This window comes from Andrographis paniculata, unplaced genomic scaffold (assembly GCF_009805555.1).
Source record: "Andrographis paniculata isolate CXL003 unplaced genomic scaffold, ASM980555v1 Contig62END, whole genome shotgun sequence".
NCBI classification, from domain to species: Eukaryota; Viridiplantae; Streptophyta; class Magnoliopsida; order Lamiales; family Acanthaceae; genus Andrographis; species Andrographis paniculata.
In genome coordinates, this window is record NW_026137598.1 from 4,741,655 (window position 1) to 4,759,614 (window position 17,960).

At 37.5% G+C, this 17,960-nt stretch overlaps 4 protein-coding genes across 11 annotated transcripts; 3 read left to right on the forward strand and 1 right to left on the reverse strand.

Moving 5' to 3' along the window:
- Positions 1–3,647: 3,647 nt before the first annotated feature.
- Positions 3,648–4,797, forward strand: LOC127261298 (protein EXORDIUM-like 2). The gene has a single exon (XM_051289592.1). The coding sequence runs from the start codon at positions 3,680–3,682 to the stop codon at positions 4,577–4,579; it is 900 nt and encodes a 299-aa protein (XP_051145549.1). The 5' UTR covers positions 3,648–3,679; the 3' UTR covers positions 4,580–4,797.
- A 1,163-nt stretch (positions 4,798–5,960) lies between these two features.
- LOC127261025 (phospho-2-dehydro-3-deoxyheptonate aldolase 2, chloroplastic-like) lies at positions 5,961–9,030 on the reverse strand. The gene is made up of 5 exons (XM_051289158.1): positions 8,399–9,030; positions 7,472–7,749; positions 7,097–7,373; positions 6,744–6,989; positions 5,961–6,538 (listed from the first exon to the last, which is right to left on the reverse strand). The coding sequence occupies exons 1-5, from the start codon at positions 8,927–8,929 to the stop codon at positions 6,272–6,274; spliced, it is 1,599 nt and encodes a 532-aa protein (XP_051145115.1). The 5' UTR covers positions 8,930–9,030; the 3' UTR covers positions 5,961–6,271.
- Positions 9,031–11,122: 2,092 nt separating this feature from the next.
- On the forward strand, positions 11,123–13,753 carry LOC127260601 (dicarboxylate transporter 2.1, chloroplastic-like). 3 transcript variants are annotated; one of them, XM_051288414.1, is made up of 5 exons: positions 11,123–11,957; positions 12,227–12,540; positions 12,660–13,108; positions 13,201–13,363; positions 13,633–13,753. In XM_051288414.1, exons 1-4 carry the CDS (start codon positions 11,196–11,198, stop codon positions 13,314–13,316), a joined length of 1,641 nt encoding a protein of 546 aa, XP_051144371.1. In that variant the 5' UTR covers positions 11,123–11,195; the 3' UTR covers positions 13,317–13,363; positions 13,633–13,753. The 3 variants fall into 3 exon arrangements, with proteins under 3 accessions (XP_051144371.1, XP_051144373.1, XP_051144372.1); XM_051288416.1 differs by having other exon boundaries at positions 13,643–13,737; XM_051288415.1 differs by lacking the exon at positions 13,633–13,753 and having other exon boundaries at positions 13,201–13,454.
- Positions 13,754–13,811: 58 nt separating this feature from the next.
- Positions 13,812–17,700, forward strand: LOC127260602 (bifunctional riboflavin biosynthesis protein RIBA 1, chloroplastic-like). 6 transcript variants are annotated; one of them, XM_051288421.1, is made up of 8 exons: positions 13,812–13,957; positions 14,776–15,142; positions 15,212–15,433; positions 15,731–16,053; positions 16,291–16,420; positions 16,680–16,976; positions 17,078–17,319; positions 17,577–17,700. In XM_051288421.1, exons 1-7 carry the CDS (start codon positions 13,908–13,910, stop codon positions 17,309–17,311), a joined length of 1,623 nt encoding a protein of 540 aa, XP_051144378.1. In that variant the 5' UTR covers positions 13,812–13,907; the 3' UTR covers positions 17,312–17,319; positions 17,577–17,700. The 6 variants fall into 6 exon arrangements, with proteins under 6 accessions (XP_051144378.1, XP_051144377.1, XP_051144375.1 ...); XM_051288420.1 differs by having other exon boundaries at positions 17,078–17,334; positions 17,577–17,680; XM_051288418.1 differs by lacking the exon at positions 17,577–17,700 and adding an exon at positions 17,418–17,487 and having other exon boundaries at positions 17,078–17,334.
- Positions 17,701–17,960: the final 260 nt, after the last annotated feature.

Sequence of the window (17,960 nt, forward strand, 5' to 3'; positions counted from 1 at the left end):
ATATTCAATTTTATTGTTAATTACATAAAAATAATAAAACAATATCATAATTCGTTATTATTAACTAATTAAATATTATTATATTAAATATCGTAGCACTAGTGTCAAGAGTCAATTATCTTGGTACCGAGAAAATATTATTATTTTTTTTTATACCCCTAGTAATTAATTAATTATTTTTTCAATTTAATATATTGTGATATTATTTTAATTTTCATAGTGTGACATAATGAAAAAATTTCTAGATCCGCTTGTATACACTGATATTTTATAAATTCTAAGTGAAGAATCGATTTTGTACTAGCCAACTGGATATATCAATTAATACATATTATAACTAACAGTTCATCACTACGTACGCATATATTAATTGTAGCATGAAATATGCATGCATGCATCTATCTCTATCTTGTGAATACATCATGCATGCATATTGAATTAGCATTAAAATTCTATTCATATAATTTAATTGCTACAGATGTATATTAATTGTCAACTTTAATTTGACGTAAATTACTGCCACATTATTGTATGTAGATAATATAGGTGTGCCCGCGCACACATATATATATATATATATGGGGCCCACCTATACTTCATTAATATTAAGATAATAATTTTATTTTGTTTGTTTTAAAATAATAATTTTATTCTTAAAAATAATTATATTATCTTAAAAGTATTTATATTTATTATTATTATACAAATATCATTATATTTTACGCAAATGCATTTACAAGATATTTTAGTTTTTTATTATCATTTTATACTCAATTTCAATAGAATATTACTCTCTCCGTCCTACTAAAAGGTTACTATTTTTCATTTTCGTCCGTTCCAAAATAAGGTTATCATCTTCTAATTTAGTAATTGTACTGACTCTTTCACATAATAAATACCCTTTCAACTTACAATATATTACAAAAATGCTATTACTTTTATATTACATCATATTAATATGGGTATTTTTGTTATTTTACTAAAATCCAATATAATATTAATATTAAAAAATCTACATGCAAAAAACAAACGTCACTCTTCCAACGGGACGGAGGAAGTATTATTCTTTTAAATTCTGTGCCGAATCCCAATTACATTACTGTTCGAGACGGAGAAAAGTATAATATTTTATAAAAAAAATAATACTCTCTCCGTCCACATACAAAATAAACATTTACTTTTGGCGCGGTGTTTAAGAAATAATAGTATTTTAATTATAATTGGTAGTTAAAAGTAGTAAAATGATATTTTTGCCCTTGCCTTTTGGTGTAAAAGTAATGATGTGATATAAAGTAAGAGTATTTGTGGAAAAAATGAGGTATTTAATAAAATATTTATTTTTTAATTGGACGTCCCAAAATAAAAATATGTATACTTTTTAGCTGGACGAAGGGATTATTATTTATAATTAAGTATAAAAAATTTAAATATTTATATAACAACCAATATTTTTAAATGTTTATATAATATTTATAATAATTTAATAGAAGGACTGAATTATTTTCCATCATCTTTTGAAAAGTGATTGAAAATTGCATTAGGGCAAGAAGCATCTACATATAAATGTACAAAATTGACCGCTGAAAACTCATTTTATACATCTTTCCCGGCGCCTCTACATTGTATATTTCATTAATAAACAAATAATTAGAATGATGTATTTTATCATTGATTTTACTTAGGGTGTGTTTGATTGGGGGATTGGATTAGATTTTTACTATTTATCCAATTTTTTTTCCAAAAAAATCAAATAAAACACCTATTTTTTATTTTTTTATATTATATTAAAAATTAATTTTACATTCAAAACATCACACCAACACCTATTTATATCACATCATACAACTATTCAAATTCAAAATTTTTACTATTCAAATCCCAATTCAAAATTCAAACCCCCAAACAAACACACCCTTAGAGAAAATTTATTTAAAAATAATTTTATTTGAAAATAGGTTCTTCCTTTACTATCTGTTGAACCTTTTTTTGAAAAAAAAAAAATAATTAAGGTATGTTTTTTTTGCTCAAATTCTCAGGTTTTTATTATTTTGATTCTGTATTTTTCGAAAAAAATATTTTTTTTTTCTCATAAAATATCTAGTCATATACTCCCTCAATCCCAAACAACGTGCAACATTTAGTTTTGGTACGGATTTTTGGGCGGGTAGTATTAAGTAGGATAATTTAGAAATTAAGTGATGTGATGGAGAGAAAAATGTATATTTTATTTTTTTATTTGGAAGATGTGAGGGGATAAAGTGGTGGGGTTAAGTATGATTAATCATTTCCTATTTTGGAAATGTTGCAGAGTGTTTGGGACATACCAAAAAGGAAATGTTGCATTGTTGGGACGAAAGGAGTATTATTTTAATACCAAATTCAAATCAAATTTTTTTCAAACCCATCTAAACAAACATACCCTAAAAAAAATTAAACTACGACAAAAAAAAAAAAAAAAGCAAATTAGGATGTGTTTGTTTGGGTGTTTAGATTCTGAATTGGAATTTGAATTGTAAAAATTTTTAAGTTGAATAGTTATATAATGTGATATAAATAGGTGTTGATACGATATTTTAAATATAAATTAATTTTTAATATAATATAAAAAATAAAAAATACTTAGTTTAATTTGATTTTTTTTTAAAAAAAAAAAGGGAGGCGTAATATATTTAAAATCAAATCAGCCAAACAAACACACCCTTGTATAAATGAGTGGGGTCTAGTGAAACAGTCAGAAAGAGGCGAATCATATCAAACAGAGTCAACATCAGCTGAATTGTAATGATTCCACGTCACTATCGCTACTCCCCCTATTCAACTTAGACCTTCCACGTCATCACACTCTTGTTTTGACTCCACAGCTGGCTCGCCAGCCTGCCCCGCCCTGCCGCTATTTAAATTCACAAAAAACAAAACCACTTGCCAATATAAATAAATTAATAAATAAGTATTTATTTGTATTTCAATATTTTTTAAAAGAAAAATTATTAAATATGATATTTTTTATAAAATACTTTCGTATACTACTTCAAAAAATATAAACACACACTTACAATGTAATATGACACCATCTTTCTATCTACTACATTTAGTAGCTATATACAATAAATTTCTTTCTAAAGAGACAAAACAAGGTCCGGATTATTAGTTTAAAAAAAAAATAAAAAAATAAGAAAAGAGGATAAAAGCTACTCTCTCCGTCTCATGTAATATGGGTGTATTACTGTAGACACGGAAATTTAGGTAAAATATAATAAGTAAGTAATTAAGAAATGTATCAGTAAAAATAATTATTATTTAATAAAAATAATTATAGATTGAGATTAAGATAAATAAATAATTTAATTAAAATTAAGAAAATTATAAAATTTAAAATTTAAAATGCGATTAAAGTGCATAATTATATTTCCAAAAATAAAAAATGACAAATTATGTGGTACCGAGGAAAATAGAAAATAAGGACAAATTATGTGGGACGGAGGAGTATACTATTACAGGGTACATGTCACGCCCTAGAAATATACAGCCTGGCAACCTCGACCTGCAGCCAATCACATTATCCCACGTGTCGAAAGCTGATGTTGACTGTCACCTCCTTGTTACAGCTGTTCCCTAATTGCCACTCATTTAAATACTCCTCTCGAACTCATAACCTTTGGCATCTCAATCCTTAAAGATCATGGCGTGCAATTACCATTTTGCCCTCCTCCTCAGCCTCCTCTGCGGTACCGCCACTTCCACGGCCACGGCGGCGCTCGTGCAGCAGCAGCCGCTCGTGCTTAAATACCACAACGGCGCTGTGCTCAAAGGCACTGTAACCGTTAATCTCATCTGGTACGGAAGGTTCACGCCCATCCAACGGTCGATAATCGTCGATTTCCTCCAGTCACTTAGCTCCGGCAAAGCTCCGCTGCCCTCCGTCGCGTCGTGGTGGAAGACGACGGCGAAGTACAAAGGCGGCGTCGGCGCCACCAGTGCCATCGTCGGGAAGCAAATCCTCGACGAGAACTACTCCCTCGGGAAATCGCTCAAGAATTTTCAAATCGTTGCCCTGGCCGCGAAGGGAGACCGCACTAACGGCGCCGTGAACGTCGTTTTAACGGCGAAGGACGTCGCCGTCGAAGGCTTCTGCATGAACCGCTGCGGCAGCCACGGGTCGACCCGCGGGCCGACCCGATTCGCGTACGCGTGGGTGGGTAATTCCGAGACCCAGTGCCCTGGCTACTGCGCGTGGCCGTTCCACCAGCCGCTGTACGGCCCGCAGGGACCGCCGCTCGTCGCGCCGAACGGCGACGTCGGCGTCGACGGAATCGTGATCAACCTCGCGACGGTGCTGGCGGGGACGGTGACGAACCCGTTCAACAACGGGTACTTCCAGGGTTCGGCGACGGCGCCGCTGGAGGCGGTCAGCGCGTGCACCGGCGTGTTCGGGTCGGGCGCGTACCCAGGGTACGCCGGAAACCTGCCGATAGACAAGACGACGGGGGCGAGCTATAATGCGCATGGGGTGAACGGCCGGAAGTATCTGGTGCCGGCGATGTGGGACCCGCAGACGTCCCGGTGTTCTACACCGGTTTGAATGAATCCCCAATGGTGTACGTTTGTAGATATACGGACGCTGGTGGTTGGGTTTGTCGTTTTGTGCGATTGTACATGTCGTTTTATATCATATGGAAAATGTGGGGAAAAGCAAGATTGAGTGTGAGGTAGGAAGGGAACTGGAAATACAGTAAAATACTGTTTAACTCTTGTCGTAATGTAATGGGATCAATAATTGTGTATGGTTTTATATTTTAAGTGAGTCGGATCCACTCTATTGGCAATATAATAATAATGTCAAAATCAAGTGTTAGTATTATGGATTAGGAAGACACAATAACAATAAATAATTTGCTTGAAATGAGTAGGGTTTGAGTTGAGGACACAGTAGTCAGACAAACAAGCAAGTGGATCTTATAAAAATATACTACTACTACAAACTAGGTAAGTGATTTGGTGGGTGGCATTATGTTAAGACTGCTTATTGATTATTAAATAATAATCACTTGAACTAATAATGATATTTCTCAACGTAGTGTGATGATGACAGTGCAGAGCCTAATCAATGAAGAATACAGATTGGAATCCGAATCCAAATCCCAATCCCTAGGACACATTGATGATATGATACACACGCACGGGTGGGGGTGGGGGTGGGGGTGGAGTCATAACTAAGACAGACAGGGACTATGCACATCCTCCTAATAAATGGCCTCTGAGCTGAGCTGGGCTGGTTGTAGAGATGTTGACAGATTGATGACTGCTGCTCTTCTCTTCTTTCTACCTATTTCCACTTCTGCAACCAACTCCTGTGTTTTACATGGAGGATTTTTGTCAACTTTGGCTGCAGTGGTGGGGTAAGGACTGACTCACTATATATCACTAATTCCTAGATACTTGGCCCACCCTGCTTGCTTAGGTGTGTTTGAAGAGGATGTTCAAGTGTTGTTAGCCATATCTGTGTACATTGCTCACCTATTTGGTACTTCTTATTGTGGGGAATACCAATATACCATCCACACTAATTTTACACTGTATCTATTAACTTTCTTCATTCCTAGTAAATATAGAGACATCACTCTCTTCCAATCTGTCCAAAATTCCTCAACCAATAATAGATACATTATTGATTTAAGGACATCCTGGAGTGTATTTGTTAGCTCACTAGCCAGCTCATATGCAAAATCTCACATTAAAATACACAGAAGAGGTCACTACCGGAGCTAATCCACACACACACACACAATATGGGGACTGACTTGTTCAAGACTAGCAAGGATATAAAAGCTCTATACACACCATTCATGGCATGGAAAGGAAAGGACCACCATGTGGACCTTGACATGATGAATGTTGAAAATCTATCTAGTTTGGGTGCTCCAAGAATCGCCACCGATCCAGTAATTTTCTACCATTGAGTATAGCAAACATGGATCCAACACAATCTTATTGATTAGTATAAATTAACAAGTAGTGTAATGTTATACACATATAAACAGAGGCATGAAACCAAAGATCGCAAGCATGTATTTAAGCATATCATGATTGAAAAGACCTTCACCCGGGTTCTCCTATTACACCCCAAAACTAATGATATGCCATCTCTATATTTTACTATTATGGGACATTGTAATGCGACACACAAACATAGAACATTATGCATGATTAAATACATAGGCAAAATGCTGATCTTCATCCTTAATTAATGCAATCTCAAGGATGGATCGCTCTTCTAGTACCTTACAGAAGTAAGAGAACGCTGTGATCCAATTCTTCTCTTTCGGAGTCGCTCAGCAATGATAAAAGCTAGCTCCAGAGACTGAGAAGCATTGAGCCTTGGATCACAGTGTGTGTGATAGCGCGAGCTCAGATCATTGTAAGTGATAGTCCGAGACCCGCCAACACACTCTGTAACATTCTGTCCAGTCATCTCCAAATGCACACCTCCAGGGTAGGTCCCTTCTTGATCATGAACATCAAAGAATGCTCTCACCTCAGCCTAACAAATCATAATTAAACCCAATTAATAAAGGCATTGCTTGGGTACCATCTATTATAATATGCAGAAATCTCCAGATCAATAAATAAGTAATCACAGGTTAGCTTTGTAATGAAGCATCATTTCCTATCAACCATAGATGATTTAACCTTGGATCAGTATATATGTGGCTTGGGAGTAAGAAAAAACTAGAAGAAAGTCATACCCTGATTGAATCAAAGGAACGGGTCTTTAGTCCACAAGGAGCTTTTATGGTGTTTCCATGCATAGGATCACTGACCCAAGTGACAATTTGACCAGCTCGGCGAACTGCCCTAATCAGATTAGGAAGTTTCACCCTCATATTCTCAGCCCCCATTCGAGCAATCACTGCTATTCTTCCAGGTTTATTTTTAGGATTCAGAATCTCAATGAGTTTCACTAGCTCATTTGGATCCATCTTATCACTGACCTGCATCCAAATGCCAAAACAACAACGAATATAACATATTTATATCTCAAGACATCTTGTTTTCTCAAATTACTACACGGAATATGAGAGAGATAAGCTCTGAAGACCTTGATCCCTAGAGGATTGGATATTCCTCTCAAGAATTCAACATGGGCGCCATCCAACTGTCTTGTACGTTCCCCAACCCAGAGCATATGAGCCGAGCAGTCATAATACAGACCAGAAGTTGAGTCCTCTCTAGTGAGCGCTTGTTCATAAGGTAAAAGTAAGCATTCATGTGATGTCCAGAACTCTGTAGAGGTCATGATCGAGTTTTCAGATGTAAGACCACAAGAAGCCATGAAGCCAAGGGCCTCATCAACCCGATGAGCCAGTTCTCGGTACCTTGTAAAACATCAAATATAATAAAGACCTATCCACTCATATAGAAATCATGAGCCTGAATATATGGTTAGAACAAAGGAGGCTAGTGGATGGCACACCTATCACCCTGCTCACTGTGTTCAGTAAAATCAAGGTTCCACTGGCTGACCCGCTGCATCGCTGCATACCCTCCAGTTGCAAATGCCCTTAGCAGGTTCAGCGTAGCCACCGATTGGGTATATGCCCTAATCATTCTATGAGGATCTGGAATGCGTGATTTTTCATCAAAAGCATCCCCATTAATATTGTCCCCACGATAACTTGGCAGCTTCACACCATCTTTCTCCTCAAATGGGTCTGATCTTGGCTTAGCAAACTGCCCTGCCATTCTTCCAACCTAAAGGGTATAATGCAAGATGAAATTTCCAATGCTTGATATCATTTACTCTTTTTGCAATTTTCCTTTTTGCCTTTTTTCAAGTAGCATCACAAATTAGTGGGAAAGCTGAATATAGACAAGTTAGCAAAATAGAATTGGAAACAAATCAATACACGCAGGACTCCAAAATCTCAAACTACAAACACTCATAAAAGTGTTGAACAAAATAATTAAAAGGAAACAGCAGTATTTTGAATTGGGCATAATTATTGCAGAACCTAAACCTCTTTATACGAAGTGATTTTCCAACAATTCAAACCATAAGGTGAAATGAAAGCAAAGAAACTAAATACACCAAAAGCCACCGACTGCCAAACTCCAAAATTTGATTAAACAATATAAAATGCTTTATGCTTAAAAAGAATTTACTGTGTAAAAGTAACACGAATACCAGAAAGTGAAGTTACTGTTCAAACAACGAATTTTAAATGACGGATAAATGATTACTTCTTGCCGCATAATTTCAATTCAAATCACAGTGGCAATTAGGCATCCTTAATTTCTAAAGGATTCACATCAAACAAATGAAACCAGTAGCTTACATAATCAATAGCAGACAATCTTTAAACAAATTATTCAAATTATAAAAGAGGATAAGATGGGATACCTTTATAACAGGCATCTGACCGCCAAACATTAGGACAACGCCCATCTGCAAGATCACCCTAAAGGTATCCCTGATATTATTGGCGCTGAATTCCTTGAAACTCTCCGCACAGTCGCCTCCCTGTAGAAGGAAAGCATTTCCGAGAGCAGCCTGCCCTAATTTCTCCTCGAGGCTTCTCGCCTCACCCGCGAAAACGATAGGAGGGAACGATTCGAGAGTTTTGAGGACCGATTCCAGCGTAGCTTCATCCGGATACTCCGGAAGCTGAGACGCTTTCCGGGATTTCCAGCTGTCGAGGCTCCAATTTACCGATAGCGGAGGGGAGGTCGCGGCGGTTGATGGCGGCTGATCAGAGGATTTGACGGCTGAGATTGTTTTCGATCCGCGCTTGAAGAGGAGAGAGGAGACGTTGGTGGATATGGAAGTCCGGGCGGAGGAGGGGCCGGGACGAACGAAGCTGTTGGGAAGGCGCGGAGGTGCGGTGGCGGAGGTGGGGGTTGCAATCGTCATGGCTTTGGCCTGCATCAGCATCAGGGACGGTCACGGAATGCAAAAGGTAAGCTGGGTGGAATTGCATGGAACTGTAGGGTTGGTCACTTGACGGGTCATAAATTATGGCCGCAGTAAGATTTTGGGATCACCCATCCGCAGGTCACATCTTTATTACTATAATGCCGTCCGTCCTTTCTATGTTACTCCTTCCTTGCATCCATTTAAATGTCCACTTTAAATTATATTTTAATAAAAATAATTATTGATAATAAATATTTTTAATTAAAATAAAAAAAAATTATAAATTATAAATTTTAAAATATGATTAAAATATATAATTATATTTTTAAAAAATATAAATTATATGGAAAGGGAATATTTTTTTTTACTCAACTATCTCTATTTTTTGTTTGTCTTATTTATTATTATTTTAATTATATTTTAAATTTAATAATCAATAATTTTTAATTATAATTAAATTAATTAGTTATTTTAATTTTAATTTATATTTTACAATACTAGATAATATGGTATATAACTAACTAATTAAGAGATAGAAAAGAATGACCGACTGGTGTAGAAAATGAACTTGTGATATCAAAGATCATAAGTTTAAACTGGCTTACCTTATCGAATCTAATTTATAGAATTTATTCGATGTGTATTTCCGCATAAGAGCCCACGTTATCAAAATAAAATTAAAAAATTTAAAAAGAAAATTAAGAGATGAAGAAGGATCTATCATTAGAATTTTCCTTGTGACAGCATCACATGTGTCATTCAATCCCATTAGAAAGTTCATTACAACTACTTCTTTATCTGGTTTAGGGGATTTCTCCTGTGATAAACATTCATTTTCTTTTGCCACTAAAGATCTCATGATGCATCTACTTCTGATCAAATGATTGGCATAAAATGGTGGACATGGTCATTTTGGAATTATCAGAAGCCAAAAGTTCCAAGTGAGCCATAAATATAGCATAAGGGTTAGTAGAATAAGAAGATGAGAATTCAACAAACATTTAGCAAGAGGAAGAACAAAAGCAGGTCTAATCTCATACCATGTGAACATGGCCGGTCCTGGCTTTCGAAGGGCTCAGAGCATAAGAAAAAAACATGAGCCCCTAAATATATATATAAATATTTTTTTTATTTATAAAAAATATAAATAATTAAATAAAATAATTTTTTAATATTTTTAGATAAAAAATAATATAAAAATATATTTCCAAACTTTTGATATATTTTTCACCACCAAACTACTATCCTTTATAATTTAATATAACAAATAGATTATATATATATATATAAATTATAAATGTATAATATAAATATATATCGGCCCATATTGGGTGGGAGGGAGTAGTAAAATGTTTGCATTTTTTATTTAAATTTATTAATATCACTATTTTACTTTATACTAACTCCGTCCTGTTTGCTACACTGTAAACATTAGGATTAGAAGAAATATAATTAGTAGATAATTAAAAATAATTATAAATTAAGATTAAAATAACTAATTAATTTAATTAATTTTTTTAAAAAAATAAAATTAAAAAATTTAAAATGAGATTAAAGTGTAATCATTTTCTAAAAAAAAAGTGACATGTGGGACGGATAGAATCGGCAACGTGGACATGGTATATGGGACGAAAGGGAGTATTATACATTATACTTTTCCATATCATTATTTATAATTTACAATATATCAGTATTTATTTATATTAAATATGCATTATATTTCCATCAAATTTTATTTGTTTTATTTTTTTGTTTATCTTCAACTAACAACATACACTAGCAAATAATTTTTAGACACGTTTTATTTATATTTTTTAATATTTTATTTATTTATGTATACACATGTCACTAACATTTACATATTTAATTTATTAAAAAAAATTTTATTTCATTAACTAACTCATATACTACTATTTAAAAATATTTTTATTTTCTATCACAATCAACTCATATAATAATATATTTATTAAAATTCATATTTAACTTATATAACATATAATTTTTTATGAACAGAAAGAGTAGTGTGTATATATATTCTAAGTTTAAAAAACACACCGTTGGTTAAAAAAAATACAGAAGAAAAAGTAAAAGACCGTTGGTTTAGAGAAACGATTTGTTACGGCACGGCGTGACTTCGGACTGTTGACTGTTGCTGTAATGACTGACAACAAGCAGTGGTTGGGAGATCCCGGGAGTCGGACACCACAAGGATATACCGTCTCCTGTAGTTTCGACACGTCATCGGCGTCTTCCTCCACTCACCTTCCTTTCAGTCCAACCAACAATGGCGACCACCGTCGCCGCAATTTTCATCCCTTCCGCCACCACTTTCTCCCGCCTGTCTCCCCCTTATCTCTACTCCTTCAATTCCATCTCCGCCGCCGCTACCCTTGACCGCCGCAGGAATTTTCTCCATTTCCGTACTGTGCACAAAACCCCCAAAAGAACCCTAACTCTCTCATCCTCTTCTTCCTCCAATCCCAATCCCGAACCCGAAACCTCTCCAGGAGGCGCTCGTCTTGTTCCTCTGGTTGCATCACTCTCCATCGGCGGCGTATTCTGCTTCCTCATTCCCCGGCCGGACGAATTAACTCCTCAGGCCTGGCAATTGCTCTCCATTTTCCTCTCCACCATCGCCGGCCTAGTCCTCGGCCCCCTCCCCGTCGGCGCGTGGGCGTTCCTTGGACTCACCGTCTCCATCCTCACCAAAACGCTGTCGTTCCGCGCCGCCTTCTCCGCCTTCACAAACGAAGTAATTTGGCTGACCGTATTTTCGTTTTTCTTCGCTCGCGGCTTCGTGAAGACGGGATTGGGCGATCGCATTGCAACTTACTTCGTCAAGTGGTTGGGGAGTAGCACCCTGGGGCTGTCGTACGGCCTGACTTTAAGCGAGGCACTGATTTCTCCGGCAATGCCGAGCTCCACCGCTAGGGCAGGCGGCGTGTTCCTGCCGATCATCAAATCCTTAGCATTGTCGTCCGGAAGTAAGCCTGGAGATCCTTCCAGGAAGAAGCTTGGCTCTTATCTCGTGCAATCTCAACTTCAGGTTGATTCTATCCTGCAATACCTCCAACTTCAGATAATCGATTCTGTTTCCAATTTGGATCTCTCGTTCTTCGTGCTGCTTTGCATCTGTATGATTAGTTAAATAGCTGCAGAAATGGTGAACTTCTGCATAATTAACCTGCCATTGTTCTGTTTCCAGTGCATTAGCTTTCTTCATCTTCTTTGATTGTAATGACTTCAGCTTCCTTTCAATGGCTGCTACCTATTGTTTCTTTGTTGCTCATGTTCGGCTCTTTTCGCTCATGACAGTCTTCTAACAACTCAAGTGCTCTTTTCCTAACTGCCGCAGCTCAAAACCTCCTATGCCTGAATTTAGCTGCAGGATTTGGAGTGGTGATTCCGAACCCGTGGATTTCTTGGTTCCAGGCTGCTAGTCTACCCGGTTTTGTATCTCTAATATCTACGCCGTTAATATTATACAATCTTTTCCCTCCCGAAACAAAAGATACCCCTGAAGCCCCTGCCATTGCTGCCGAGAAATTAGCGCTAATGGGACCTGTCACAAAAAATGAATATGTGATGATTTCCACTATGCTCCTAGCAGTTTCTCTGTGGGTTTTCGGGTATGTGGATCATTTCCTAACTGGTCCCGTAACGTCGTGATGGATTGGATTTCAAAATTCGATAAAAACTGTTGTTCTCTGGAGCATCTTTCATTTACTAGATAATTTACCCTCTGCAGGGATGCTGTAGGTGTTTCGAGCGTTGTTGCTGCAATGACGGGATTATCTATACTCTTATTATCGGGAGTTCTTGACTGGGATGACTGCTTGAATGAGAGAGCAGCGTGGGATACTCTCGCGTGGTTTGCTGTCCTCGTCGGAATGGCAGGCCAGCTGGCTGACCTTGGGATCATTAGCTGGATGTCGACATACGTAGCTGCATCGCTGCAGTCGTTATCTCTAAGCTGGCCTGCTGCATTCGGCGTTCTTCAGGGTAGTTACTTCTTGATTCACTATTTATTCGCAAGCCAAACGGCCCACGTCGGAGCTTTGTACCCTGCGTTTCTCGCCATGCATTTGGCATCGGGAGTGCCGGCCGATCTCTCGGCCTTGGCTCTTGCCTACAACACCTGCCTGTTCGGCGCTTTGACTCATTACAGCAGCGGTCAGGCTGCCGTATATGCTGGAGGTACAATGCAACTTTTTTTTTTCTTGATGTTTTGCAGTTGAATTGTTATTAACATGTATATGGGGATGTTGTTTTTGTCGACAATATAACAGCCGGGTATGTAGACATTCCTGAGGTGTTCAAATTCGGGTTTATGATGGCACTGGTTAACACTGCGATCTGGGGCTTGGTAGGGACGTTTTGGTGGAAGTTCTTGGGGCTGTACTAAGCTGGAAAGTATGAGAAATTTTTATCCTACAACAAAATTGGTATCAGGTTAGAAATAGAATTAGATGAGACAGTGGATTGGAATTTTATGGTGATCCTGTTTCTGTTCTTTGGTTGGTTAATATACAATGTTGGCCCAGTACCTACACTTTTTGGTGTCCCATACTGGAATCAAATTGCCACTTTTAAATATTATGAAGATACCCAATATAAAAATCGATTTTAGTCGTTATTATTATTTTATTTTATTTTGTTATTATTATTATTATTATTATTATTATTATTATTATTATTTTATCTTATTTTGTTATTATTAGTAATGTGAAGGCCATGCACATGGGCGGGGAGGGCATTTATTTGCGAGTGCGTGAGTGTTATCCAGTGGGCTGTGATGGAGGAGGCGTGTTGATAATTTTACCTGCGTTTGTCGAAGACAGCTTTGTTAATTTCTCTTGCCTTTTGCTTTTGCTCCGTTTCGTCCTGAGGGAGTCAGTGTCGTCGAAACTCGTATATCAGTTAGGATATATTGTCTATATATATATCTGCCGCTGCGGTGCAGTGCGTTGCTGTTGGATTCAAATTTTAGGCAAGGATGGACTCCGTTAACTTTGCTTGCTCTCGCGCCACTCTGCCTCGCTATAGGTAAGGCGTTCTCTCGCGCTTATTTCGATTATTTTGGATCGTGTTTGGATTGATGATTGTGTGTCCGAATCATCGGGAAAATGTCTGCCAGGATAGATATTTTGTTTTCTGTAAGTTACTTGCATAGATCCAGAAGCATGAGATTTTCCATCAGTGCTTCTGACGTGCATATTTTGGTTTTGGATGGATTCTAAAGAGCTTTTGCAATGATCTGTTTTGGTTGTTCTTGTCCATGTTTTTATATAATCTTGACCTGCTGGGGAGAATTCGGTAGTATGGAGTTGATACATGTACAACCATGAGCTCATTTAACAACAGCAGATTTTTGTCTATCTCTATATAGACACACATATATATGCATATGTGTATCTTTTTTCAACAATACACAGAAATTGATATTAAGGAATAGCTGGGGAAGGCTTATGATTTGTAGTTTTCAGAAATACTAGTTTCTGATGTACACAATCAGTCACAAAAAAAAAAAAAAAAAAAAAAGTACAAAAACAAAGCCTTGCAAGATTGTGCAAGACTCAAGAGAGTTTGATGCGCTCATGCTGGATGATATTCATATGGAGGATTTTAGCATTGAGCCTTTTTATGATTTAGTAATATTTTGAACTTATATAGAGCTTACTTGCATACTTGGCTGCTATCCTGCTTATATACTTATGTGTAGTATATTTCTTGTACATTGTCATTTGGTATGTACGCTGTCTTGATTGCTGGAATCAATGACTAATGTCATAAACTCACCTGTATCAACCTTTTAAAATTGCCTTTTCCATTTTGATCCTCTTGGTGTCTACAAATGCATCCAGACAGTTCAATTGTCTCTATGGTGGAAACATTCATACTCTGACAACAGTCAAGTCTTTCAAGCAGCTGGATGCAAAAGTGGGTGTCAGTATCAAAGTGAGTTTGAAATTAAAATCTACAGAGTTCTCTGGGGAAGGCAACCATCTCAGTCGTTCTGTTGGTTGTAAAATTGCACCTGAGGCTCTCATTAATGACTTATCAGCTGGAGTTGAGTTGAAACCTGATCCTGGTGTGTTAGAAAGTCTTTCAGCCAATACTGCTGCAACTGCTAGTGGTTTCCCTGGTGAAAACGATGAATGTGATTTGGATCTGCCATCAGAAGGCTTCTCATCTATTTCAGAGGCCATTGAAGACATTCAACAAGGAAAGGTTAGACTTTATTTAGTGACATTTATGAATACTGAAACAGTTAACAATTCTTTTGGATCGACATTGCAGATGGTTATTGTTGTAGATGACGAGGATAGAGAGAATGAAGGAGACCTAATAATGGCTGCATCAAAAGTCACTGCCGAGGCTATGGCTTTCTTTGTGAAGCATGGAACTGGGATAGTTTGTGTGAGCATGATGTCTGACGACTTGGAAAGGTTGCAGCTTCCCCTGATGGTAAGCCACAAGGAAAATGAGGAGAAACTTTGTACTGCGTTCACTGTTTCAGTGGTAAGTTGTTTCCCTACTAACAAACTGCAAACACAACTTGTTTCATTTATTAATTATCATAGTTTAACTGTTTCATGGGCAAACCTTTTAATTGGCTCTCAAAGTTTTTTTGTGCCTTTTTTTTTTCTTGGGGATAAACAGACTTGAGTGAACTCAAGAAATAGTCGAATCATGATCTTTTTTATATGTGCAGTATCACACAAAACATCTGTTTTTCTTTACTTGTTTAGATCTTTCATTGGATACAATATCAGAGAATGAATTAATGAGGGAGCAGAAGTAATACTGCCATTGTAGGACGCTAAACGTGGAACAAGTACAGGTGTTTCAGCACACGACAGGGCAACGACAATAAGGGCTCTTGCATCAAAAGATTCAAAGCCTGAGGACTTCAACCGCCCGGGACACATATTTCCCTTGAAGTACAGGGACGGTGGTGTCCTGAAAAGAGCTGGGCATACAGAAGCTTCGGTAGATCTTGCGACACTGGCTGGATTAGAGCCTGCTGGAGTTCTGTGTGAGATTGTTGACGATGATGGTTCCATGGCCAGACTAACAAAGCTTAAACTGTTTGCCAGAAAAGAAAAGTTAAAAGTAGTATCTATTGCTGATTTAATTAGGTACTCTCTTAAACTGCCTTTGTAACTATTTACACTCCAAAGTGGTTATGATTTATATTCGTTGAACTTACTCCATTGCAGAGCATTTGTTTCTTTTCATTTTTTCCTACGTGTATAAGTGGTGGGTACACACTTATGACAGTGGAGCTCCTGAACGATACACACTAAATCATGTTGTTTTTGCGTCTTTTGGAATACTGTCTAAATTTGGAGTCTGACCCGCGAAACAATTTTCAGATATAGGAGAAAGAGGTCTAGATTAGTTGAACATGCATCTGCTGCTCGTATACCAACCATGTGGGGCCCATTCACTGCATATTGCTACAAATCAGTTTGGGATGGAATCGAGCATATAGCCATGGTTAAGGTGAGTATTTGAGAAATTGCGATGTAAATGCTTATTTGAAGTTCCTTAAGCTTTCTATTTGGGGGTGTTTGTGGCAGAGTAATTTCTTTTAGCTCCATTGTTGTCACACATTGACCCTATGCGTTGCACACTAATAATGTAGATTGTTATTTTCCGTATAGTCATATACAAACTAAAGGCAAGTGGTGGTGTATTGTGCCTTTGGCCTTATTCTTCTGTAATTACAAAATATTCATATTTGCGATGACATTGTAAACAGGGTGATCTTGGTGATGGACTAAATGTTCTGGTCAGAGTGCACTCCGAGTGTCTCACTGGAGACATCTTTGGATCAGACCGATGTGACTGCGGACACCAGTTGGCACTCGCAATGCAGAAGATTGAAGCTGCAGGTAGGGGCATCTTGATTTACCTCCGTGGTCACGAGGGCAGAGGAATTGGTTTGGGACACAAACTTCGAGCCTACAATCTACAAGATGATGGACATGACACTGTTGAGGCGAATGAGGAACTGGGATTACCTGTTGATTCCAGAGAGTATGGTATTGGTGCTCAGGTATAGCTTTTTAAAACATCAAGAGAATGCATACAGAATATAGATGGGATCAATCCAATTACTTGTTGCATTTAAATACAGATGAATTCATCTCTGTACAGATACTAAGGGATCTTGGAGTCCGAACAATGAAGCTGATGACTAACAATCCTTCAAAGTACATCGGGCTCAAGGGCTATGGCTTGACCATTGTAGGCAGGGTGCCCTTAGTGACTGCCATCACAAAGGAGAACAGGAGATACTTGGAAACAAAAAGATCCAAAATGGGACATGTTTATGGACTGCATGTCAATCCCTGCCCAGACATCAACATGGAAAACGGCCACCCGAGTTAATCTGAATGGTAATAGAATGTTTGGTAAGGTTTGTTGCTGGATCAATGAATCTTTGAGGGAAATAAGATTAAACTGAAGCATAATTTATTTCCAACATTCTTTGTAGAAATTAATTGGGGGTATATCTTCTCAATTCTTTTTCTGGGATTCTTAATGGTATGGGTCCTATTTGTTCACTTGGTGGCTGGCTGCATCAGCATCTGCTTTGCCTCTAATTTTTTTTTGTTTTATCTTTTGTTTCCATGGATCTTTTTGTTATTTTTAGATAATACATCTAACAGAGTCACGGAAAAGAGGAAATGGAGACTAGTACACAATTACCTTCCACGGTCCCAGGTCGGAGGACCAAAAGTCCAAAACCAACTACTAAAGGTGAAACTCTATCTACACCGTTTATCAAATTCGGGGATCCAACGGATTCGCGCTAAAAAGTCATAACGTGGCAGAATTTTATTGGCTATAACGGACGTGCAGTAACTGCATCGCAGAGCAGGAATATTCATTGTACCGAACTCTCGTGGTTGTCTTCCGAGAAAGACCCGTTCGTTCGTGTACTTTAATCCATACCTGTTTGCCCTTAATTAATGTGTTTGTTACTGTTTACTGCCTCGCTTTCGATATTTTGGTTCTTCGATGGGATAGCGTAGTT

Excerpts from the sequence above, each read along its gene's own strand:
- LOC127260601 (XM_051288414.1), top strand. The coding sequence starts at position 11,196 with ATGGCGACCACCGTCGCCGCAATTTTCATCCCTTCCGCCACCACTTTC. Across the intron at positions 11,958-12,226 it reads TCGTGCAATCTCAACTTCAG|TCTTCTAACAACTCAAGTGC; the intron begins GTTGATTCTATC and ends CGCTCATGACAG. Across the intron at positions 12,541-12,659 it reads GTTTCTCTGTGGGTTTTCGG|GGATGCTGTAGGTGTTTCGA; the intron begins GTATGTGGATCA and ends TACCCTCTGCAG.
- LOC127260602 (XM_051288421.1), top strand. The coding sequence starts at position 13,908 with ATGGACTCCGTTAACTTTGCTTGCTCTCGCGCCACTCTGCCTCGCTAT. Across the intron at positions 15,434-15,730 it reads CTGCGTTCACTGTTTCAGTG|GACGCTAAACGTGGAACAAG; the intron begins GTAAGTTGTTTC and ends CTGCCATTGTAG. Across the intron at positions 16,421-16,679 it reads AGCATATAGCCATGGTTAAG|GGTGATCTTGGTGATGGACT; the intron begins GTGAGTATTTGA and ends CATTGTAAACAG.
- LOC127261298 (XM_051289592.1), top strand. The coding sequence starts at position 3,680 with ATGGCGTGCAATTACCATTTTGCCCTCCTCCTCAGCCTCCTCTGCGGT.
- LOC127261025 (XM_051289158.1), bottom strand. The coding sequence starts at position 8,929 with ATGCTGATGCAGGCCAAAGCCATGACGATTGCAACCCCCACCTCCGCC. Across the intron at positions 7,750-8,398 it reads GTCAGATGCCTGTTATAAAG|GTTGGAAGAATGGCAGGGCA; the intron begins GTATCCCATCTT and ends TATACCCTTTAG. Across the intron at positions 6,539-6,743 it reads GTTCCTTTGATTCAATCAGG|GCTGAGGTGAGAGCATTCTT; the intron begins GTATGACTTTCT and ends ATGATTTGTTAG.